The sequence below is a fragment of the Delphinapterus leucas genome, chromosome 20, assembly GCF_059928025.1.
Source record: "Delphinapterus leucas isolate spDelLeu-1000000601 "Yukka" chromosome 20, BTC_Dleu_Yukka2, whole genome shotgun sequence".
In the NCBI taxonomy this organism is placed as follows: Eukaryota; Metazoa; Chordata; class Mammalia; order Artiodactyla; family Monodontidae; genus Delphinapterus; species Delphinapterus leucas.
The window spans coordinates 57,125,097-57,150,115 of record NC_143148.1 but is presented as its reverse complement, the minus strand read 5'-3'; the positions used below and the strand labels follow the sequence as shown (position 1 = coordinate 57,150,115).

Here is a 25,019-nt window from a genome sequence, read left to right as displayed (position 1 = left end):
CCACGTGGTAATTCCCCATTAGGCGGTCTCTGCTGCCCTCTGGTGGTCGTTGCCTATAACACTGAACTCACACTTCCGGAGCCCCAGAAACCTGAAATGGCTTTGCGGCCTCTCCTAGTCCTACAAGAGGTGGGTGCTCCAGGGAAACAGAACCAACTGAATATATGAGGAGATTTATTTTAAGGAACTGGCTCACGTGATGTGGGGCTGGCAAGTCCGAAATCCAAAGGGCAGGCTGGAAACTCAGGCAGGAGCTGAAGCTCCTGGAAACCTCACTTTTGCTCCTAGGATCTCCCAGTGGTGAAGGGGTGAAGCCCCGCGCCCCTCCCACCCCGCCACGTCACTGAGGGTCAGGTCCTTTACTTCAAGCCAACTGACTGCAAGGCCGACCGCATCCCCCAGTGCCTTCCCAGCAACCCACGCGTTCGTGTTGGATGAAACGGTGGGTCACTATGGCCCGGCTGAGATGACACAGGAGACTGACCATCGCAGTTCGCTAACTGAAAAGGTTGCATTTTAAAGTGAAATGTCACGTCTCCAATTAATGTTGGCCTGCTGATTCCCAACTCCAACTTTTTAAAAATCCCACATTTGGTAAGAAAAAGCCGATTCTGTTTTCTGAGTGTATGAGTGAATGAGTGTGAGGCTTGGAGGACAGGCCCAGAGCTGCCCCGCAGGTATTATTATTGTTGCTGTTGTGATGAGAATTACCTGCGTGAAACGTTAATGAAGTTGGAAAGAGACAGAGGGAAGGAGGGAGGGAGAGAAATCATACGTAAGGGATAGAACGAGGCCCAGGGATGGAACTGAAGCTTTTCACCAAATGTGCAGGAAGCGAGGGACGCCAGGCGTAGCTCATAGCCACATCCCTCCGGTCTCCGCCCCTGCTGTCACGTGGCCATCTTCCCTGTGTGTCCGCTTCCTCTTTTTACAAGACCCCAGTCGTTGGACCAGAGCCTGTCCTGCTCCAGGATGGCTCTGCTCAGCTAATGACATCTGCAAAGACCCTATTTCCAAATAAGGTCACATTCTGAGGTCTTGGGTGGACGTGCATTTGCGGGGACACTATTCAGTGCGGTGCAGCCCCCGAGAGAGACGGAGCTGAGAGCGTGCAAGGGATCTGACCGGTGCCAGGACGGCCGCTCCGCACAGAGCAGGGACACAGGAGCCCCTTCCGCGGCCTCATCCAGGGAAGACCTGCACAGTGACTGGCAGAGCCTCAGGGCACCGGTCAGGGCCACCGTGTGGGAAGTCAGGGGAGGTGACATGCCCCAGACAGGAAGAAGCTGAGTTATGTGTATGCATCGCTCAGGGCCCACGGGGAGCACTGAGCTTGTGCAAAGGGACGTATGGAGTGATAAAGGGACCATGCAGCGATGTGGGGGGAGGGGGCAGGTAACCAGCACAGAACCAGCCACCCCAGAGCTGGCACCACCGTGGGCAGACAGGCCAGGAATTGCCCTGGGGGCTGCCCTGCCGTCTCTTTACTGATGCACCAGGGACTTATTTCTCCTAACAACAAGGCAAGGAAAGAGGGCCACGGTCCCATTTTACCGGGGAGAAGACTGCCGCCCAGAGAGGTCAGGTGATTTGCCTAAGGTCACACAGCAGGGCTGGGATTTGAACCTGTATTTAGCTGACTCTAAAGTCCTCGCTTTCAGGGTGTGCAGAAAAGGGAACCCTCCTACACTGCTGGTGAGAATGTAAGTTGGTGCAGCCACTATGAAGAACTACTAGTATGGAGGTTCCTTAAAAAACTGAAAATAGACCTACCGTAGGATCCAGCAATCCCACTCCTGGGCATATATCCAGAGAAAACTATAATTTGAAAAGATACATGCACCCCTGTGTTCATAGCAGCACTATTCACAATAGCCACGACACGGAAGCAACCTAAGTGTCCATCAACAGAGGAATGGATAAAGAAGATGTGGTGTATATATACATATATACACACTTACAGAATGGAATATTACTCAGCCATTAAAAAAATGAAATCATGCCCTTTGCAGCAACATGGATGGACGCAGAGATTATCAAACTAAGTGAAGTAAGTCAGACAGAGAAAAGACAAATACCATATGATATCACTTACACGGGGAATCTAAAAAAATGATACAAAGGAACTTATTTACAAAACAGAAACAGACGCACAGGCATAGAAAACAAACTTATGGTTACCAAAGGGGAAAGGAGGGGAGGGATAAATAAGGAGTATGGGATTAACAGACACACTCCTATCTATAAAAGAGATAACTAACAAGGACCTACTGTATAGCACAGGGAACTATATTCAATATCTTGTAGTAAATTATACCGGAAAAGAATCTGAAAAAGAGTGTCTGTGTGTTTGTGTGTGTGTATCACCATGCCGTACACCAGAGACGAATACAACATTGTAAATCAACTGTATTTCAATAAAAACAAATAATAAAGTCCTCGCTTTCATATACACTTAAAAACCAAACACACTCTTCCTTATAAAGACCTTCAGACATATACAAAGTGAACAGACGTGTGCAGCGGGTCCTCCGTGGCAAGTTACCAACATTCTGTTTTTCTACCTTCCCCTCTTCCCGCCCAGTCTCTTACTGCTGTGGCTGTTAGTCTCATATTTCTTTTCTTTAGGTAAAACATAGATGCACTGAATTGCACACATCTTACAATTAGCCAAATGTACCGTACTTCAGTTAGCGCACTTTTGTGTGTGCTGTTCTATTCTCTTCTTTTTGTGTTATCTTTGTTTTCTTGCTTTTCTAGCAATGAGTAGTGTTTATAATAAGGGGGGAAAGGCCAGTAAAATGATGATTAACACGTTTAAGATGTCCCTGTGGGCTGGTGCCCTGTCCCCTCGATTCAGCGACGAGCAGCAATTCACTGTGCTTTTTCGCAAACCCCTCCTGAGTAGCCAAGTCTCCTAGGAGCCCGGGTAAGGCTGCATGGCCTTCTCGGAGGAGGAGCCCCAGCAATATGACCCACGAGCACAGCTGGGCGCAGGGCCAGCAGCCCTAAGTCCGGTCCCCGCACCTCCTGGGGAACCCCGGCGCTGCCAGGTCCACAAGAACCTCCATCTTCACCGGGAGAGTGGGAGCCTCTCGGCGACCCCACGTGGGCCAGCGCAAGGCTGGTTGAGGCCTCCTAATCCGCTAGGGGAGGGTGGCCCGGGGAGAGGTTGCCTTAGTGACCAGCGGAGGCTCCTCCCAGGGTGACTGCGGGTGGCCACGTCGCCTGGTAACCAGGTGGCAGCGTCCCTTGAGCCAGGACCACGCAGCTGCACCCAGCCCCGTGTGGCTTCTCCCAGGCCTGTGGGACCCCTGGGGCCCTGTCCGTATTCCCCAGGACCAGGACAGCTGCTGTCTCCAGCCACAATGAACATCGTTCTCTCCAGGTGAGCAGCCCCACGCTGGCCTGGGCTGGGAGGGAGGGGGTGGCCGGGTTTTCGGGGCCAGATGCACCAAGACAGATGGGGCCGCCTGGACTGCTGGGGGGGGCAGTGGTAAGGATGCTCTCCCGCCCACACCACGCCCACCTGGAGGTCTAGAGACCATGGAGGCTTCCAGAATCTGGCCTCTGTCTGCTTCTCCAGCATTTTTGCCCACAGCCCTGGGGTAGCTAAATTCACAGGGGCCACCCCAACTTCCCTCACTTATCTCTACCTGGGAAACCCCTCTTCGTACCTCAAAACCCCATCAGGCATCACCCCCTCTGTGAAATCGTCCCCAACCCCACTGCCTGCAGCCTGAATCTATCACTGCCTTCTCAACTTGCCCCTTACCCAGTTGTTTCCACGCCTGGCTCCTCTGGGGCTCACAAACTCGAGGGTGCCCCTGGACCACCTGATGGGCTTCTTTAAAAATGCAGCCCCCTGGACCTCGCTCACAGGGAGTCTGGCGGAGAGTGGGCTGGGATTCTGCAGGCTTAACTTGTGTCCCAGGCAATTCTGATTGAGGGGGTCCAAGGACCCCATGTGGAGGGACAGGGACTGTGGCCGGCTGTGTGACCTGGAGCAAGATGCTTCACCTCTCTGGTCTCCGTTTACCTTGTTTGCAGGGTAATACACACGATGCGCACTGCAAACTGTAAAGGGCTGCAGCAGTTAGGGTTTGTTAGGAGGACAAAGGGCCCTCCTCTCAGCTTCCAGCTTTAGAGATGTGATTAGAGGGGTGCACAGGTTGGGGGCTTTGGTCATACAGAGAGAGGATGGGGCAGTGACCACCTGGGTGGGACGAGGGGCAAGGAGAGGGTGCAGTGGTGCGAGAGGGAGGCGACTGTCTGAGGCTGTGCCCCCTTTACTGTCTCGGGAAGATGAAATCCAGCAGGTCCTTCACTCACTCCGTATATTTTCATGGAGCACCTGCGATGGGCAGAGGCCCCAGGCTAGCGGCACATAAACATGAGTCAGCAAGCTCCCCCCAAGCCCGACCCAGAAAGATGCAGAGGGTGACAGAAACCAAGCACAACAGGAAGTGATACATGGTGATAAATGGCATGCCAGGAGGACAAACTAAAGGTTCAGGGCTGGGGGAGGGAGGAGGGACCCACGGGCGGAGCATGGGGTCTCTAGGGCAGTGAGAGTTCTCTGCAACACTGTGAAGGTGGAGGCAGGGTACTGACAATGGCACTTGTCAAAATCCACGGAATGTAGGACAGCAAGAGGGAACCTTCATGTAAACGAGGGACTTTAGTTATTAAGAATGTGTCCCTGTTGGTTCACCTTTTGTAACAGAGGTCGTGCACTAAAGGGGAGCTGTTGATTACAGGGAAACCCTGAGCACCGGGGAGGGGGTATGTAGGAAGCCTGTGTACTTTCCACTCAGTTCTTCTGTAAACCTAAAACTGGTCCCCCCACCGCCCAAAAAAGTTTATTAATAAAGATTTACGATGTAGAGAAGAGAGAGAATTTCAACAGCTCGGGGAAAAGATAGAATCTGGGGATTGCAGAGAGAAGAGGTCGTTGCGGCTCAGCATGTTTGGAATACAGACCAACTCTGCTGGGAAGATAAAACCCCCGTAAGGGCCCCAGGGTGGGAAAGGCCAGGTTAGGAGCCAAGCCCATGTTTGCACTCCTGCCCGGCCACTGACCAGCCCTATGACCCCACTGGTCTCCCGCATCTGCCTTGACAGCCTGACCCAGGGACTTTGGGCATTATCCTGGGGACCGGACGCCTGGCCTGGGTTTGCCACCTAGGAGGAGGGCGGTGGGTGGGTGACCCCTGCTTCGCTGTCGTGGCCTGGCTGGGCGTCCGTGCCCAGAACGGCTCCTCAGATCCCCACCTCCCCAGGGACAGCAGGTGTGGGTGACGGAGGACACAGTGACCAACGCTGAGAAGTGCTTCGGCCAGTTCTACTCACTGCTGGCCACCTACACCCGCAAGACAGCCCGGCTGCGTGACAAGGCCGACCAACTGGTCAAGCAGCTCATCGACTTCACCAACACGGAGAACCCAGAGATGCGGGCCGTCCTGAGGAACTTTGCCGAGGACCTGGCCAAAGTGCAGGATTACCGGCAGGCCGAGGGGAGCGAGTGGCCCCAGCAGACCCAGTTCCCGGGGGGATCTGAGAGTTGGAGCCGGCCGGCAGGGTCCACAGGCAGCGGACACAACTCCCCCAAGGTGTCCCCAGAGTGAGGAAGCTCACATCACTCCCTCCCCAGGGTCACACCTCAGTTTACAGGACTGAGAGCCTGGAGGCTTGTGGAGGGCAAGGAGGCTGCAGGGAGTTAGGGAAAGAATTAAAAATCAAAATCCCCATGGGGCGTATATACAATGGAATATTACTCAGCCATAAAAAAGAAGGAAATAATGCCATTTGCAGCAACACGGACGGACCTAGAGATTATCATACTAAGTGAAGTAAGTCAGACAGATAAAGACAAATACCATATGATATCACTTCCACGTGGAATCTAAAACCTGACACAAATGAATTACAAAACAAACAGACTCACAGACATAGAGAACAGACTTGTGGTTGCCAAGGGGGAGGGAGCATTGGAGACGGAAGGGTTAGGAGTTTGGGATAAAAAAAAAAAAACAGTAATAAAAACAAAATAAAACAAAACTCCAGCCAGCCCAGAAAAATCCACTCTGCGATGGTAGAAAAGAATGAAACAGCTTTTCTATTGAATAAGTGATGGCAAAGACAGAGAAACCTCACTCCCTCTGAGGACAGGGAAGGGGACAGCACCCTTTGTCACACAGGACTTCCTAATTCCACCTGGCGATTGGGTGGCCACCTGGGCTGGCTAATCAGCTTTATCCAAAGAAAACTAAAACCTCATCTCTCTCTGACAAGCAGGTAGGTACAGCTGGGAGCCGGGCAGCAGGCAAACTCCCTGGAGACACTGTCCTCCCCAAGTTTACAGTTCAGAGATGACTGGGCTTTCCTGGTTGTAAAACCAGCCAGAGGCTTCTTCAGCTTTTAAAGGCTCTATATCCATCTCAAAGGGACAGAGAAAGGATTTACAACTGCATGTTTTCTCAAAGGAATACTGCACGGAAAGGGAAGGGATAAGTCCCTTTCCCTTTCAGCACTTGGGAAAACTATTTCTTCTTTAGGTTTGCGTTTACAAGAGCCATAAGCCATAATGGAGGAGGAAGGGGCTGGGTGGTGACTCCAGCTCCCCTGGCCCATCGGGCAAACCAGACTCTCAGGGGACCCCATCCTCCAGGCACCAGCCTCACCTGGGAACCTGTTAGAAAAATGCAGATTCTTGGGCTGCACCCTGGACCTGCTGAGTCAGAACCTCTGGGGTGGTGCCTGGGGATCAGGGTTTTAAGAAGCCCTCGGGGGGACTCCTACACCTGTTCTACCGTGACACCCACAGGGTAAGCGCTTAACCCACGCTAGCTTTAACTGTGACCATTGTTACCAGCACTGGTGTTGTTTATCCTTGTGTCTAGTTTGAGGCTTGGCACACAGGCACTGACTCGGGCGTGAGGTGTCCCCCTCGCTGACCCTGCCATGTCCCTGGATACTGCACAGCGCAGTCAGCTCTGAATTCCCCGCTAGTCCGTGTTCCAGGTGGCTCTGTCGGCATCCCTGGTGAGATCTAAGGCAGTCTGCAGAAATGAAATAGCACTGGGTCCCATCCAGTTGCTAAAAAACCGGGGGCGGGTACACTCCTTATACCAAGTGTACAGGCCAGGAAACAGGGCTCAGCAAGATGCAATGTGTCGCCCTTGCTCGCAACCCCATGGTGGGAGAAGGGCCCACCGTGCAGCTCCGGACATGCAGATGGCGCTCTGTAAATGCAGGCCAGTGGCCGTGCAGCCCCCCGGCATCTGCCTGGCTCCACCCGCTCTGACTGTGTTATGTCCGCGTGCCCCCAGGTCGAGAGGCTGGAGACCAAGGTGGTCAAGCCCCTGAAGCCCTACGGGGTGCAGATGAAGCAGACCCAGGTGAGCACGGCACTGCGGTGTGGGTCACGTGGGGGACTGGGGCCGCAGGAAAGCACCCTCCTCCTTCCATAGGCTGAGATCAAGAAATTCAAACACGTCCAGAACGAGGAGCTCAAACAACTGGAAAAGCTGGAGAGACTCAGGCAGAAGTCCCCTTCAGAGAGGCAGACCATCGTATCCTTCCCGAGGCAGGGGCTGGGGGCGCTGAGGCCGGGGCCGTACATCACCGTGCCCCCTCCATGGGGGCTGCTGGCTGACCTGAATCCCTAACGCCACCTGTTTCAGCCCCAGGCGAGCGTCACAAGTCTGTCTGGGGAAGGCAGGCTCGCACGCAGGTAATGAACGGCCTCACAAAACACCGAGGTGAGCTTTACTTGGGCGGGTGTGTGCAGGGCCCTGGGCTTAGGACAGGAGAGTCAGAGGCTCTGGGACAGCCAGCCATCAGCCGGGGCTCAGGAGACCTGGGTTCCGTCCCATCAGCGATGCTCCTCAGCGAGTGTCAGAGACACACTCCCCTCCACAGCCTGCTTCCTTGTCAGGGTCACCTACTTACTGCTCACAGGAGGTGGGTACTTCTAGGTGGGGAAACTGAGAAAAGTGACTTGCCCAAGGTCACACAGAGAGCTAAGGGGCAACCCCCGACTCAGCTCTGCAGGCATCAGGCTCTGAAATCCAGCTTCGTCACGTGCCAGGCCTGCTGTGGAGTCAGGCCATACAGATGCCAAACAAGGCAACCAGTAAGTTAATTAACCTAAAATCGTTCCACATGCGGGAATTAATTATCAGCGAACGTGGAGTACCTGTCATAGCAGTAGTTCAGCTGAGCCCACTCTCATGCTTGCAACAATCCTGCAAAGCAGGCCTTACAGCCGTCCCGTTTGCAGGCAAGCACGCTGAGGCTCAGAGGGGTTCAGTGACTTGCCTGAGGTCACACAGCTAACAAGAGGGTCTGTCCAAGCAGCAGCTGCCCCTTTCGCTGTGGTCCCACTCGGCCATTCCTTCCACAACCAAATTGGCAAGAGACTCCCACGACGCAGGACAGCTGGCCCAAGGGTGGGGTGAAGGGACAGAGAATGATCCAGAATGGAGCCCCCATGACACTTTGTATCTCTGGGGCCAGGCGGAGACCGGCGTGCAGAGGGCCTTGGTGGATGCCAGCCGCACCTCCCACCAGCTGGAGGAGACGGTGGATGCCTTCCAGGAACAGAAGCTGAAGGACCTCCAGGTGGGGGGTGGTCGGTCCCCGGTCGGAAGTACTCTGGGCTGACCCATGGGTGAGCTCTGGTGGGTGTGCACCTGTGTATGTGCGAGTGCAAGTGTGTTCCCTGTGACAGAGTGTGTGTGTGAGCTTGTGCCTGCTCGGCTCTCAGGGCCCTGACTCCCAGGACAGTTCATCCTGGCTTCCTCCTGGCCGCGGCGGGTAGAGGCCGGCTGCTCGGGCAGCTGTCCTGCCCGGAAGCCAGCAGTGGCAGCCGTGCGCTCTCAGCACCTGGCCAAGCTCCCCGCCTGCCAGGAGAACTGGGCACAGTCTGTCCCCCCAGCCCCTGCCTTTCCGCACAGGATCCACAAGACCCTCCTCCTTTCCTCCGCACAGCCCCAGGGGCACAAATCCTTCCTCTCTCCACCCCGACACACGCACAGCCCCAGGCCCAGAGCCCCAGCTCTTACAAGAGGCCTCAGGGAGGCGGGGTCTTTAAGGGCAAGATGGTCACAGAGACCCCCGCACCCACTCTTGCCCCCCTGCCACTTTAGTCCATTTTCCAAACTGCAGCCCCAAGGATCTCACAAAAGGCAGCTCTGATTTGTCACTCCCGGGTTTAACACCCTCCTGTGCTTCCCTCATTCCAAGGAGAAAGGCTGAAATCCTCCCCAAGGCTTCAAAGCCCCAGCCCCGCCCTCCAGCCTTCTCTTGGACACACCACTCCAAGCTCCAAGAGTGCACCAAGACCTTTTATACCTCAGGGCCTTTGCACAGGCTGTGTCCTCTACCGGGAGGGCTCTGCCCTTACTCTGCCTCGAGTTCACGCCTGCTGTCCTTCAGAGAAACTCACCTGGACCCCCAGACCCGGTCCGAGCAACTGTTAACACTGTGCTCCACCCCCTCTGGGGGCGGCTACCCCGGGGGGGGCTTCACTGTATCTTTAGTTCGCTCGTGAATGTCATACATGTTGAATACACACCTACTATGCGCCAGGCGCTATGCCTGAGGCTGACGACATCACAGCCAGCAAAGCAAGGCCCTGTCCTCACAGAGCTGACACTCCTGGGAGAGAGAGTTCACGCAGACCCCGTGATGGTGGACAGCAGGGGAGCTCTCACTGCTCCACGCCACCTCCTATACTGCACGTCCAAGCCACAGAGCAGACCCCCTGCCTGCCACGTCCCCTCCTGGGTCCTGGGCACCAGGTCTAGGGCCTGGCACTCGGTGGGTACTCAGTAAATATTGGGGAAATGAATGAAAGAATGAACGAACGAACCGAGTTGAAACAGTGGTAATTACTGCTCAAGCATCCATGTTGCAGGCAGAACCTAAAAGCACCGGCAGACCGTTATCAAGCACCTGTTTTCGAGGCCAGCGAGAGCACACAAGGTTCTGCACTGTCGGCGGCCAACAGAAGCATGCATTTTAACATTTTAAATGCATTTTAAAATTGGGGGAATTCGTTTGTAAGAGATGCTTATCCAAACCTCCAAATGTTAAAAGAGATAAAAGCCCAAACTTGAAATAATCATTACCACTATATCAGTTTTAGGTCACGATTCTAATGAAATATCTACAAAATAACTGTCTGGCTCCTCTAAAAAGAATGTAAGCCGTGCTTTCAAGCAAAGGTTCACTCACCTGAGCGTGCGTCAGAAATGCCCTGGCGGTCTCCTTAAAACGCACACGGTGGGCCCACCCTGGCGTCCCATCCAGTGGGCCTGGGTGGGCCGAAGAATGTGCATCTCTGACAAGCTCCCAGGTGAGGCTGGTGTTGTTGAGGGGCCCGCAGGCCGAGAGCCGCGGCGCTCACTGAATCTCTCGTAGGGCTTTGTGAACTGGGACCACTCCTGTCCTTCCTGTGCAGACGAATAAACTGAGGCTTGAGAGGATACGTCATTTCCTCGGGGCCACAGGCCGGCAAAGGGCAGGACGCGGCCTGTTGTTGTCACCGGCACTGCCTCCCGGGGGCAGGACGGGAGGAGGCAGGAGCCAGGGATCTCCAGCACAGTCTTTGGCCCCCTCGCCCCTTCCTTCTCCCAGGCGGCCTAGCGGCTTCCTCTGGCCCGCCTCTTCCACGTGCTTCCCACGTGACGGGAAGAGGTGTGTTTCCAAACTGCAGGCTCCTCCCCCAACAGCAAGCCTGTTTCATGCTGGGGCCTGCCACGTTGTAGGAGCTTGTGCTGAGCCCAGCACACAGTGGGAGGTTGTGCTGGGCCCTACACACAGTGGGAGGTTGTGCTGGGCCCTACACACAGTAGGAGCTTGTGCTGGGCCCAGCATGTAGGAGGGGACTGACACACAATAGGAGCCTGTGCTGGACTTGACACAAAGCAGGAGTTTCCCCTCAGGTCTGGCACACAGTAGGAGCTTGTGCTGGGCCCAGCACACAGTAGAAGCCCCCACTGGAGCCGGACACGCAGTAGGAGCTCTGTGAGAGCTTACTGAGCCAAGCTGAACCATCTGATCAAGAGAAGCCAACGTTTCCATCACTAATAATGTTTTGACAAGCTGGCTTATCAGGTTGTGGGCCTTCTGGGCCAGTAGCATCCCCCCCCTCTCCCATAAGACCCACTTCTAGCCCGTGGGTGACAGAGGCTGAAAGTTTGTAGCCATCAACCTGACCTCAGAATGAGAGAAGCGCAAGCTGAGTGGAGGAGCCCAGGTTGACAGAGCTGAGAAAAGGATGCCCCTCAGAAAGTCCACAAGGCCTCACACATTTCTGGAACAATCTCTGTGCAAGGCAGCTTTTGAACTGTGGGAATGCATTATCTGTTCAACAAAAATAAATTAATTAGAAATAATATATTGAAATTCCACACCTAGGACCTGCCCCACAAAGACAACTAAGCCCCCGCCCACACACACACACCCCCAATTGGTCCATGTCGAGATGACCCCAGGACATTCCTTCTGACAGTGTTACTTATGTGACCTGGGCGTCTCTCCCCATAGAAAATTTTTTCGGACTTTGTGACCATTGAGATGGTCTTCCATGCCAAAGCGGTGGAGGTGTATTCCAGTGCCTTCCAGACCCTGGAGAGCTACGACCTGGAGAGAGATCTGGAGGTGGGTCACGGACATCTCAGCTCCTATTTGGGGGGTGGGGCTGAATTGGAGGTTGTTTTTGTCTTTTTTTTTTTCTATTGAAGCCTAGTTGATTTACAATGCTGTGCTAATCTCTTCTGTACAGCAAAGTGCCTCAGTTTTACACATACGACATTCTTTTTTAAAATATTCTTTTCCATTATGGTTTATCCCAGGAGATCCAATATAGTCCCCTGTGCTCTACAGTAGGACCTTGTTGTTTATCCATTCTATATGTAATAGTTTGCATCTGCTAATCCCAAACTCCCAGTCCATCCCTCTCCCTCCCACCCTCCCCCTTGGCAACCACAAGTCTGATGTCTCTGTCTGTGAGTCTCTGTTTTGTAGATAGGTTCATTTGTGCCATATTTTAGATTCCACATATAAGTGATATCATATGGTATTTGTCTTTCTCTGTCTTGACTTACCTCACTTAGTATGATACTCTCTAGTTGCATCCATGTTGCTGCAAATGGCATTAGTTTGTCCTTTTTTATGGCTGAGTTGTTGGTTTTGTCTTGATAGAAGCAGTTTTTGTTGGCGACATTCTGCAGCTTCTTGAACTTTGAAGGCTCATTGGAATGAACTGTTTTAAATATCTACCCCCGGGCACCGAACCAGAGGTGGGGAATTTCCCCAATACCTTCTCTCTGGACCATCCACGTTCATGACCATCACCTAGGTGCTTAAAACCAAATGAATCAACCACAAGAAGCATATCCAGGCTGACGCCTGCTGAACTTCGGAGGGAGACAAAGTACTTATTACCCACACCTGATGTGATTAGGATCTAGAAAAAGCCATCTGAGTTATCTCTAATGTGCTGCGTCACACCTCGTGGTGTAAAGCAGCAGTCGTTTACCGGGATTATCTTCTGTGGCTCGAGGGTTGGTGGGTTCAGCTGGGCTGTCCTCACTCCGGTCTTTCAGCCAATCCGTAGCTGGGGCCGGAGCTGTTTCCAAGGCTTCCTCGCCCGTGTGTGGTAGATGATGGCTGTCATCTGGGTCTAGGATGGGCCACGTGATTCGCAGAGTTCAGGGCAAAATGAAGACGTGGGCCCTTTGTTCAATAATTATTAACAATTCCAAGATGGCAGAGTCCTTCTGAGCTGGGGGCCCTGGGCGACTGCATGAGCTGTACCCCAGTGACGCCCATCCCGTCTGGGTCTGCAGTGGGGTCTGCAGCCTGAATAACTGCCCACGGCCTCTCCATGGGGCGTGGACTCCCTCACACCATGGCAGCTGGTCCAAGAGTGAGCATCAGAGAATTACACTGTGTCACCTTCCGTGACCTAGGCTCTGAAGAAACTGAGCATCCTGTCTGCCACATTCTGTTCCTTAGAAGTGCGTCACTAAGGCCATATTCAAGGGGAGGAGAATTATAGTCCAGCTCCTGATGGGAGAAGTGTCACAGAATTTGTGGATGAGCTTTAAAACCATCGTAGGAGGGTCAGTGAAGGTTGGCTGGGCTCTGGTGCGTTCACTCAACTCTACTTTATTTTGGTCGGGGGGGCAGTGTGTTCTCTAATCTCCCTGCATGACTATGGACATGTTACCTTGCCTCTGGGCCTCAGTTTTCCCATCTGTAAAATGGGATGACAATGCCCACTTACCGCTCTGCAGTAGGTCATATGGAATAAGAAACAGGAGACTCCTAGGCGGACCTGGTGTAGGTGGGGGTCCCCGCAGTTACCTGTGCACCGGCTTCTCGTCCCACGTCTTTCTTTCCTGCTGGCACCCCTTTCTTTGTTTCCTGACCGGATCCAACCCTCCTGGCAGGATTTTAGAGCCAAGATGCGTGGAGTTTATGGGCGTTATGACGCTCGGCTGCTCACGGACACCACCCTGTCCCCGGCTGTCCCGTGGTTTCTCATCCAAGTGAGCACTGGGGGTGGGGCGTAACACCTGTGACAAGGTGAAGAGACCAGAGACCGGAGGCTGGCTGAGAACTCGGGTCTGAGAAGGGAGTGCTGCTTGGGGAGTGGGAGGGAGGCCCTGAATCTGACCTGGACCTGCCTGAAGCAGACACAGGGAACCACAGTGTGGTGAGGGGCGTCTCATGCTTTCTGAATAATTCTCTTGAAAGGCAGCGGAGGAAGTATGGTCCCCAGCCAGACTGCCTGGGTCCAAACCCACTGCTCCCAAGCTGTGTGACCCTGGGAAAGTTCCTTAACCTCTCTGTGCCTTAGATTCCTCACCTGCAAAGTGGGGCCAATGATAGTAACCCCCTCAAAGGTCTGTGGTATTAGGCAAATACATCTACCCGAAACATTCAGGAAACAATGCTTGTCACTGTCATTATTATTATTGCTGTGATGGTGATGATGATTTTGTTGTTGTTATGTATTTCTTTTATTTAGAGCACCCAGAGCACCGTACGGAGCCAGAGAAAAGAAGCAGCCAGTGAGGACAAGTCTGCTGAGGAGGACCCCGTGGAGGACCTCAGGGGACAGGGGAAGGGGCTCCATCGCTAGGACGAGAACTCCCCAGTCAGGAAAAGGGGGCTGAGGCTGGATGCTCGGAGGCTCTGCCGTGTGCAAGTCCCGTGTCCTCTGAGTCCCGCTTTCCTCATCTGTCTGGCAGGAATCACATGACTCAGCTCACAGGCTGCTCTGGGGATCAGGGTGCCCAGAAGGACACCTGGTACATAGCAGGTGTTCAATAAACGTGGGCGCATCTCACCCTGACTCCTGCTGGGTCTCATTTCCTGTCTTATGACTGGGCTTCTGGGTGTTTAAGCCCGTGTTAACGTGTGTTACCGAACCAAACTCGGGTCCATTTGCCTGTGTGCAGTAAAGCCAGTTTACTGACACCGGGTTGTAGTGAAGGAAAGGGCAGGATTTACTGCAGGCGCCAAGCAAAGAGTCCAGGCAGCTGGTGCTCAAAAGGTCCCAACTTCCCGATGACTTTCAGGAAAGGTTTTTAAACACAGGGTGAGGGAGGGAGACTGTGGGGCGCGTTATCAGCTCTTGGACATTTTTCTTTTATTCTTTTTTTTCGGCTGTACCTTGCAACTTGTGGGATCTTAGTTCCCCAGTCAGGGATCAAACCTGGGCCCCCTGTAGTTGAAGTGCAGAATCCTAACCGCTGGACCACCAGGGAAGTCCCTTGTGGACATTCTTCTGATTGGCTGGTGGTGAGGTAACTGGGCAGCATCCAGCTAACTTCTTCCACCTGTGGGGTTTCCGTACCTGCAAAACAGCTCAAAGGACATGGTGCAGAATATTATCTATAGCTCTTGAGGAGGCACTGAAGGTCCTTGGCTTTGTTTAATGGCTGAACTCTTAATATTTTCTCCTGCTTGACTACTTTCCTTAGCTTCTACATTTTCTCATTTCTCTGATTAAATTTATTCTTTGGAACTCGGGGAAGGCCTCGGAGGCTAAAGTTTTTCTACAAACAAGAGGCAGGTGGAGGACATTGGGTGGGTCTGTCCCGGGAAAGCCCCACAGAGTCCTTATTGATTGCAGGTGAATCATCTCCCAGGGCTGCCCTAACAAAGCACCACACGCTGGGGGCTTCAAACCACAGAAATCTATTCTCCCTCAGGCTGCCCTCCAAGATCAGGGTGCTGGCAGGTCTGGTTCCTTCTGGGGTCTGTTTCCCCTTTTTATAAGGACACCAGTCATAGGATCAGGGGTCCACCCCATTCATCCTAACTAAATATATCTGCAAAGACTCTATTTCCATGTAAGGTCACATTGTGAGTACTGGGAGTTAGGACTTCAACACATGAGTTTTGGGGACGCAATTCACCCAAACCATAGGGACGTGATGTGCGGGGATGACCTTGGGACCAGGGACACATCACAGAAGTGGAGGAGGGGTGGGGGTCCGCAGGCTCGACCACCTGCCCGCCTGGGCCCCCTGGGTGTGCACATTTGGGGAGCAAATTCCTGACAGTGGCTGGGGGCATCTGAGCTCTGGGTCACTCGGCTCTCAGCACACCTCCTGCTGCCTCCTAGAGACCTCTGCCAGGGAGAGGACGTCCTGCAGGCGTTCAGGATAAATGCTATGCTCTGGAGCCAGCTAGCCCCTGATTTCATTCCCCACTGCGGGTACCCTGATTTCCTCATCATCAAAGTGGTAAACAAAACCTTCCTCGCGGGTGTGGCGAGAAGGGAACCCTCCTACACTGTTGGAGGGAATGTATTATAAACTGGTGCAGCCACTACGGAAAACAGTACGGAGGTTCTTTAAAAAACAGCGTTACCATATAATCCAGCAATCCCAGTCCTGGGCATATATCTGGAGAAAACTAATTCAAGAAGATACGTGCACCCCAAGGTTCTTTGCGCACTATTTACAATAGCCAAGATACGGAAGCAACCTAAATGTCCATTGACAGATGAATGGATAAAGATGTGGTACCTACATACAATGGAATATTACTCAGCCATAAAAAAGAATGAAAGAATGTCATTTGCAGAAGCATGGATGGAACTAGAGATTATCATACTAAGTGAAGTAAGTCAGACAGAAAGACAAATACCATATGATGTCACTTACATGTGGAATCTAACATATGACACAGATGAACTTATCTACGAAACAGAAATAGACTCACAGACGTAGAAAACAAACTTATGGTTACCAAAGGGTTAAAGGGGGTGGCATAAATTAGGAGTATGGGATTAACAGATACACACTGCCATATATAAAATAGATAAACAAGGTCCTACTATATAGCACAGGGGTATCTTGTAATAACATGTAATGGAAAAAAATATGAAAAAGAATATGGATATGTACAACTGAATCACCTTGCTGTACACCAGAAGCTAACACAACATTGTAAGTTAGCTATATTTCAATAAAAAAATTAAATTAAAAAAACCCCAAACCTTTCTCATGGGATCATTGCAGGATTAACGTCTTCGCCACAGTGACTTTTATTTCCCAAGATCCAGCTCCAAGGCACCTCCTCAGGGAAGCCCACCCTGATTCAACCAGGAAGGACACTCACTCCAAAAATAACTACAACATTCTATATTTCCTATATAATAATTTATAAAATAACCTTATCATCGATTGTATTATATAACATCACATTTAAAGTATATATTTATGTTATATTTTTATATATGTTATATTTTATGTTATATTTTTATATTCTAAGCATATATATGTGTGCACATGCACGCACAGACAGACACACACAAATGTACCTTTTTTTAACCTCAGCTGTGTCTGAACCCCACTGATAGTTTCTGAAGGAAAAGGACCTTGCTCCTTCATCTTGTGGTCCTGGAGCCTGGTGGCGCCTGGCACATAGTACGTGCTCATTAAAGGAAAGTTGATGGCACAAGGGGCCTCTCCCCTCCCTCTCTGGCCCCAGCACGCTGAAGAGACCAATTGTTCCCAATTCCAGGGTTGGACATCGGCCAGGAGCTTCCCTGGCTCTCTCTGTGTGCATGGTCGCTTGGGAGTAGGGACAAAATTCCTAGCTCCTCTCTTTGGGGCCCAGGAGGTGGGAGGGGGGGTGAGCAGGGGTGGAAGGAGCATAACTTTTGGGGTCTCTTTCTTTCAGAGTCCCAGGCATTGAGGACAAACCCACCCCACTGCTTCCCAGTGCAACTCGCGCAGGATCTGAGTACAGGAGAAAAGAGAGCACCTGCGGTCATTTCCTGTGACATTAAAAGGTGACTTCGTTAGTGATAGGCTTGTTCCAAATATGGAAAGAGGGGAGATGCTTCTTTAGGGGAGCCGGAGCGTTTGTGGCACTGCGCAGGGGAGGTGGCTGCAGACAGAGGTGCTCGACACGAATTTAAGGGATAAGACTGTTACATGATCAGGGTGCCCTGGAAGCCTCAGCACAGTTTTAAGCGTCAGTAAAGTCAGAAGTAGAAAGGTTACAATTTACAAAGGAACACGATTTGAATGCCTAATTGTTTAAATTTCTTTTATATTTAGTGTCATGAATTTTGAAGAATATGCCTTAAATGGATTCCTATAAAATTTAGAGGGAAGTTTCGTCGTTTTTCTTTTTCCTTTAATGGGCAGGACCCTTCCTACAGGTACAGCTCCCAGGTTGATTTATTTCCTCATCGGGACAAGGAGGAAAGAGATTGGAGTGAGAAGCACGTTTGCATTTCTTGCAGGAACCGCCTCGGCTGGGTGATGTTTTCCCTCCCATTATATGGATGAAGAAACTGAGGTTCAAAGAACAGTTCGGGAAAAGGCACGCAGTGGGTTGGTGGGGAGGTAGAACGGGACCCAGGCTTGGGTCCCCGTGCTCTTCAGGGTCCTTGCTGCCTTCAGAGGGGTCCTTCCCTGTCACCAGGAGTTGCCTGTGAATCCAGCCCCTGGCCTTCAGCTGCTGGACTCCCCTGGCACCAGAGGAAAAGTCAGGTGTGAAGGCTTCTACCACCCGGGCTGGTCCTCCAGGCTGGGTGGGAGAACCAGAGACACGCCTGTCCGGCCCCCGCCCCACTGAGCATCAGGGCACATACCCCAGCCCATCTCAGGTGGCCAGGCCAGGGCTGGGGGACCTGCCTGCACCTTTGCCCTGGGAACCATCCCACCCGGGGCCCCTGGAACTGAGTCCACTGCTCCAGGTACCAAGGACACTTCCTCTAGGCCCTGTGCTGGTCCTCAGGCTTACCTCCCGGATCTGTTAGTCTGGAGAGTTAGAACATGGCTATTGACCTCTTATAATCAGGAAAAAAGAAAGCCCAACATTTCACAAAATACGTCTGTCAAACCAAGTTGTAAGGGATGATGAAGGTGTCCTGTGTGTGTCAGGCGGGGGTGGTGATCACATTCTACTCACAGCCCCCCGACCCCCAAAAGCAAGAAGTGAGGCAGCTGTGGCTCAAAGGCAAGACCAGGATATCAGCTGGAAGGGGCTGGAGGCATCCTGGAGGCCAAGGCCCCTCTGTGCACTAACACAGCCCGGCGGTGACTCAGCGGACACTCCCTCTGCCCATCGGTTTGGCCACGACACACACACACACGTCTGCACAAGACCCAGCTGCTCAGCCTAAGTGGGGAGAACGTCTATTTGACCCTAGAAAAAGGTGTTTTCTCTGTCATCACTGAGAAGATTGCAAATTCTGTAAAAAAAAAAAAAAAATGTGCTCACGGACATGTGAAAACAAAAATTCAACAGGCTGACTTCTTTTTTTTAAGAATTTATTTCAGTTTCTGCCTTCTGACAATCTGAGGTGAAATATATAGACGGTTTTTTTTTTCTTCACAGGAAACAGCTTTGATTTTAGCACTGTTCTGAGAGCTTGACCTTGAAACTTTCTCCACCTGAAAATATAGTTTGTAGAACATCGCCTCGTGGGACACGAAATTGCGTAAGTGTACATATAACGTATCTGCATCACGGACCCCGGCTTCTGGGCCACTAAGGGCAATGCGTGGATATGGCCAAGGCAAGTTCAGGTCCGAGACCAATGGGTGGGAGAGAAACAGGGGATGCACGTGGGAGACCCTCCTGAAGTCCCAGAGGCCACAGTTAGAGCCACGAAGCTCTCGAGCTGACACGTCTTAAGGGGAGGTACCTGCCATTTGAGTTCGAGCCTTTCCTACTGTTCAAATGGTCAGCCCGTCCATCTCAAGGCGTCCACGGGAACCTAAGCAAGCCTCCAGCACAGGGACAGATCAGGGCCCGCATGTGCAGCCTGTGTGTGAGAACCGGGCCTGCTGACCTGCTGAGCACTTCCCTTTCATTTCCGCGAGTGCACCGTCCAGGACCAAGGTGGGGACAGGCACAGCCCCCCGGGGTCCGAGGGGCATCACAGCAGCCGGAGCCCTCCTTCCAGCTCAGCGACCCCGTCTGTGCTGCACAGGAGGGCGCCAAGCGACAGCGTCCTGGTCTGACCCTGCAGGACAAGCGAGGATGCAGGGTCACCCCCGCCTGCACAGAGGTCCTGCGGGAAGTGATGGGAAGACGGGCAAACCCGGACCATCCTGACTTGCTCCTGGAAATGACAAGGTGTTCCTTCTCCAATAGTAACCGAGAACTCTAGAGCGGGAGCAGTGTCCCCTTGACTCCTGGGGACACAGCCAGGGGGAAGGTTCCCCCCTGCAGCCCTTCACTCATCTCAAGCTCAGACAGACCAGCCAACGCAGGGACACAGGCCAGCGCCAGGACACCCAGGGACGAGGTGGGCCGGCCACCCTAGGCGCTTGCTGGGGAGGGACTGCAGGGAGATGGTGGCAGAACGAGGCCGGGGGGGCCGGCCACGCGGAGGGTCTTGGCGTTGAGGGTGCTCCTGGGTGGGAACCATCTGGAGAACCCACACAGGCCTGTTCCCGGCCGCTGGGCGACAAGGACGTACTGGGACATGTGACTTGACTAAGGCCTGGCTCCAGCCCAGGTCTGAACGTCGCACACCAGCCAGTTAGGGGCACTTGTCACCGATGCCATTCCCCTGTACGAACTCAGCTTCAAAGGCTTTTCTAGCGAAACTCACCCTCAAGAATCGTAAAAAGGGATCAGTGATTTGCATGAAGACGGGGAGATGGCTGAGTGGCAGGAACAGTGGTTCAAGGAAACTAAAAGGCTGGGGTGGGGCGCTGCGAAAAGAACCCCGGGACCGAGGGGCCGTGGGCCCCCACCCCCGCAGCTCTGCCTGTGGCTGAGGAAGAGGGTGGCCAGGGGGTGACAAGCCTGGGACCGCCTGGCTGCTACCCCTCCCCCGAGGCTGGTGCCGGGCCCTTCTCCCCCTGCTTCCCAAGCTCCCTACTGTTCTGGCAAATGACTCAGGCCCCTGGCTGCCCAGCTGTCTCAATTGTAGGTGATTTGGCCATACAGCTGATCTAACCGCACCGACCTGCTGGGATCCCCACTAGCTGAAAAACCAACTCGTCGGGGTACAGCAACGCCCAGGAAGGTCAGGCTTGTAGCTGCAGCCCTGACTGCTGGTCACGGTCACCTGGGTTCAACAAAACTCCTCGCAAGCCCCCCTGTGGCGTGAACACTGTGCTTCTCACACTGGGAGGCTGCGATACCAAGTGCTCTGGGTGATAAACCAGCCCACTTAAAACAGCCGACGGAAAAGCAACCCTCAAGGCTGCCACCTTCTCTCCACGGCAATGAACTTCACCGTCTAACCGGGCAGGGAGAGGTGAGTACGGGCTCCACTGGTTCCAGCTTCCGGGAAGGAGGAAAGAGAAAGGTCAGGCGGCACCTCTGACTCCAGTCCTGGGTCTCTGCCCTAAACCCAGCGTGGGGCTTGCCCGTGACCCTGACCATCCCGGGTTTCACTGGAGCACAAAACTCACGAATTGGACTCTCTCCAGCCCTCCTTTTGGCAACTTAAGAGCTCCTTGGTCTGCTTTTTTCCCCTTTCGGCGATAGGAAAATCATGGTCTACTCCCTTTCACTGTACAAAGAACTTACAATATCAGAACTTGGTTCTCCTGCCTTTGATTAAACGCGCGCACACAGCAGATATGATCTGAATGCTAGCACAGCCCCTCTTAAACATCTAACGATATTGCTAAAACTGCAACAAAGGCTGAAGACGTACAAAGCCACATCTCGACATCATCCTATTTCCAAAGCAGGGTACTTTTTACTTGGGAGAATTAGCTGTTTTTGGCTCATTACGATTCACATAGCCCTGAAGGGCAGACAGCAGGAGACTGAAATGCCATTGCTAACACAGTCCTTTGAAGCCCCTGGCTTGGGACCCTGAACCTACTGGGACTGGAAACTCTCCTCGTGGATATGACCCGACGCTTCCTGCCCCGAGTCTAAGGGTCCTGAGTTTACAGGGAGGGCCACCAGAGCTCTTTCTCCAAAGCCTCCTGTGTGTACGGCGGGGTGAGACTTCTCCGCCCTCGGACCTGAGAGCCCGCCCTGTGTCTGTCTGCTCGGAGCGGGCCTCGGAGGGAAGATCGTGCCACGGAGAGAGGAAACGTCAGCGAGGCAGGCTGCCGGCTCCTGCTAGGCAGGCCGTGCGTCCCCCGGGTGACGGTGGTCAGACACTCCGAGGTGAAATGCTCGGCCAAAGGCAGACGCCACCAGGACACAGCAGGGCAGCCTCAGAGCCACCCCGACATTGGTCACTCCACGAGGCCCACGGTCTCCGGCAGTGTCCCCTCGTAGGGGTGAAAGCAACAGGCAGCACTTCTGGGGTCAGACTCCACTCTTAGGAGCTAGATTTACACAAACAAGGGGAGAGGAAAAAACCCAAAGCAACCCTTGCTTCTACCTTCAACTGCTATTTCAAGAGGCCTGTATGGAAAAAAAAAGGTCTCAAGATCATCTTGAGGTTAAAGTGCCTGGAAAAGCCCGAAGAAGTCAAAGTTGCATTTTTCCTTCCAAGGCTGCACGGGCCCTCCCGCCCCACCCTGCGGGGAGAGAGCCGCCAGCTCCCCAGCACCCCTGGGAAGACCCAGAACCTACTGTCTCCCTCCAGAAATCAGACTGGATCGAACGTCCGTACAAAAATCTTCTATGTACAAGGATAAGTCTTTTGGGCACCTTTAGAATAAAATCTTAATGCATTTCAACTAACCACTAAGAAAGCCAACAACACACGGCCTCAGGGGGAGAGCCCTGCGAGGGCACGTGGCCCTGCTCCTATGGGGGGTGGGGGGAGCACAGCACACGCAGGGGTCGTAGTTGAACGTCTCAGGAGGGGCTGCGTTATCTTCAGGAGGCACTGGAGGAGGAGCCCACACACCCGTCAGCTGGATGTGATTTCTCTGAAACGCGTTCCATAGAGACCCGTCCTATCACTGGGCCCAGCATCGGGTGGAGGCGTTCCAGCCCGTGTGACCCACCCCGCACAGGACAGGCAAATTGGCGACACAGCTGTGCTTTGTTTAGTGACATGGCCAGAGAGGCTGCCACCACACACACACACACACACACACACGTGTGCGCGCGCACGCACACGCCATTGCGAAAACAGCAGGGTTTCTGAAGCCCCAGCCCCCCAGGTCTCCTGGAGGAGCAGCTCACGCCGGCGCACTCGGGTCCTGCCGTGTTTCCTGTCATCTCTCTTAGGATCACCCGGATGTGCGTTCCTCAGCTCAACCAACGCACGCTCTGCTCTGGAACATTCCAGGGAGGCATCCCCCACGAGGGGAAACTTGGAGGGCCGGAGGGCTGGGTATCTGGCGTGTGGAGGAGGTGCAGCGGGGACACGGGACGAAGGACCAAGGCGGGAAGGACGGAGCCCCGCTGGCCTTGTCGTCAGCGCCCAAGAGCTGGGGCTGGGGCGGGGTAACCGGGCTCTCCAGGGAAGCTGGTGGCAGGCTGAAGGCCTGCTGGCCAGACTGCGGTCCCTCGGGCTGGTCAGCTGTGCCTGGTACAAACCTGGGGGGAAGAGCCCCGGCTCCCGGCACCTGAGATGGCGAGGGGGTGTCCGCAGAGTCCGCAGGGAAGTGGTCCAAGGGCTCGGGTGGCGGAAGGTACAGGCTTCCCCAGGCGGCCGGGGTGGAGGGCCCGACCCTCCGAAGCCCCGCTACCCAGCCTCACACAGTCACCGCCACAAGCGGCCTCTGCCACGGTGCCTGTAACGCTGACACAGATTCTTTTGTCTTTTTTGAAATAAAGGGCAGCACTGTTCGCTTTCAGAAAGGGCTGCTGTCCTGAAGCTGCTGAAGAAGCTTCTCTTCTCTGTGCTCCGTCACGGGACTGATGGCCCCAAGCCACTCCCAGGGAGCAAGGGGCGGAAGCGTCTCCACTCCAGAAGGAAGCTGTCGGCTGAGCGGGGACATCTCAGACGGCCTGACACAGACACCTGAGTGCTACGTGGTTCCAACACAGCCACTCGGAGCCGTGCCGTCTCCCGGCGCCCACACCCCTGACCATGGCTGGGCCTTCTGCAGCCGGGAAGGCACGTCCTCTGCCCCGGTCTCTCTCCCGTCCTGGAATAGGGGGTGTCCCTCTCCTCCTGGAGCTTCCTGGGACTCCCGTCCCTGCTGCACGGAGAGGGGACCCGGAAAAGAGCCAGCACCGGCCGTGGACCGACGCTCAGAGGCCCCCGCCCCCTCTGCTTGGCCCCCGCTCAGCAGGAACCCCACTGTGGGAGGAACCCAATCCCACCCTGCCGGGGGGCCCCCAATCATCACTCCTGACTGCCCTGTGTCACTGGCGTGTGCCACCCCACAGCTGCCCTTCCCTACCCTCCCATGTGCACCCCAGCCTCTCCCGCAGGGGGCTACGATGGACACCGGCCCATCGTGGACCCAGCATCCTCCCTCCTGCGCCCCGTCGGTCCCACGTCGCAGGTCTGCCACTCGGGGATATGGAAAGTCACCTCGGTGTTAGCTGTGTAATCCCAGAGACACTTTGGCACGCAGATGGGGGAGCAGACACAGGCAGAGGGGAGGCAGGGAAAACGGGCAACCAGATTCTTCTAGCCGCTAGTTCTAGGGCGGTGTGGGGCGCCTCTGGGTGCTGCCAATGTCATGCGGGGGCGGGGGTGTGTGTGACAGCCAGCCGTGGGCCCGGGAGGGAGGCGCGCACCCACAGTCCTCCTGGGGGAGCCTCGGGCCACCTCCCGAGGCCTACTCGGCGGCCATCTGCTCGATGTGGTCACTCAGCAGCTTGTACTGCTCTGGAAGAGAAAACAATGTTATTCCTCGTGAGAGAGACGGCGACACGGACAGGCAGGTCCTTCTCATTCGGGGTGATAACAAAGCAGGCCCTCCCAGGCATGGTGAGTGTGGGCTTCTGAAGGTGTGCCCTCAGCCTGGCAGTGGGCTCCTTGGAACCGGGATGCATCTTCCCATGGCAATGACCCTCCACAGGGCAGCCCCGCAGGCCCCCAGGAAGCCTGGTGTGGGCAGATGAACCCTATCACGGGAGGCAGGCGTGGGTCCTGGAGGCTACGCAGGGGTCACGTGGTGGAGGGCACAGTGTTCTTGCCCTGTGATGAGTGGTGGGGCTGGTGACAGCACTTTGAGATTTTCCAGGGGCACCTCCTGAGGCCACCTGTCCTTGGTCCTCTTTAACTCGGTCCAGGATGGAGTTTTATTTGTAAACAATATCGATCTGTACAAATCTATGTCTAAGTGGAAGAGTTTTCAGGGGACAAGCAGGAAGCATCTTGTAGCACGTGGGATGACGCCTAAAGGCCAGCTGTCGATCAGGGAAGCTGACATCAGCAACGTGTCCCCTCCCGTTACAGAAGCCAGAGATGCCGGAAAGACCTCAAGACCCCCGCCGCTCCCCCGGGACCTCCGGCAGCAGTGTCATGCAAGCAACGAAGACAGGCCATGTGGTGGCCATTTAGAAGGAGGGGCAACTCAGCGCCAGAGTCTGCCCATTTTCAAGGTCAGAGTCTGAGCACCAAGTTATATCTTTTCCTGGGCCCTGTCTGTAAGCACTGACCTGGTGGGCCCCACACCATCCTGCCC

General features: G+C 54.1%; 2 protein-coding genes across 6 annotated transcripts in view; one reads left to right on the top strand and one right to left on the bottom strand.

Annotated features, from left to right (window-relative positions):
- The first annotated feature begins 2,939 nt into the window (after positions 1-2,939).
- On the top strand, positions 2,940-23,936 carry CIBAR2 (CBY1 interacting BAR domain containing 2). Its single transcript, XM_089902490.1, is given in 9 exon segments — positions 2,940-3,108; positions 5,254-5,511; positions 7,327-7,400; positions 7,473-7,574; positions 8,521-8,625; positions 11,557-11,670; positions 13,467-13,565; positions 14,048-14,219; positions 23,770-23,936. Coding segments are annotated over 9 exon segments (1,260 nt in total).
- Positions 23,919-25,019, bottom strand: part of KIAA0513 (KIAA0513 ortholog) — a 54,148-nt gene continuing 53,047 nt past the window's right edge. For all 5 annotated transcript variants that reach the window (XM_089903372.1, XM_089903371.1, XM_022583009.3 and 2 more), the window contains one exon: positions 23,919-24,217. In XM_089903372.1, the coding sequence (XP_089759498.1) occupies positions 24,168-24,217 (50 nt within the window). In that variant the 3' untranslated portion in view covers positions 23,919-24,167. The remainder of the gene's footprint in view (positions 24,218-25,019) is intronic.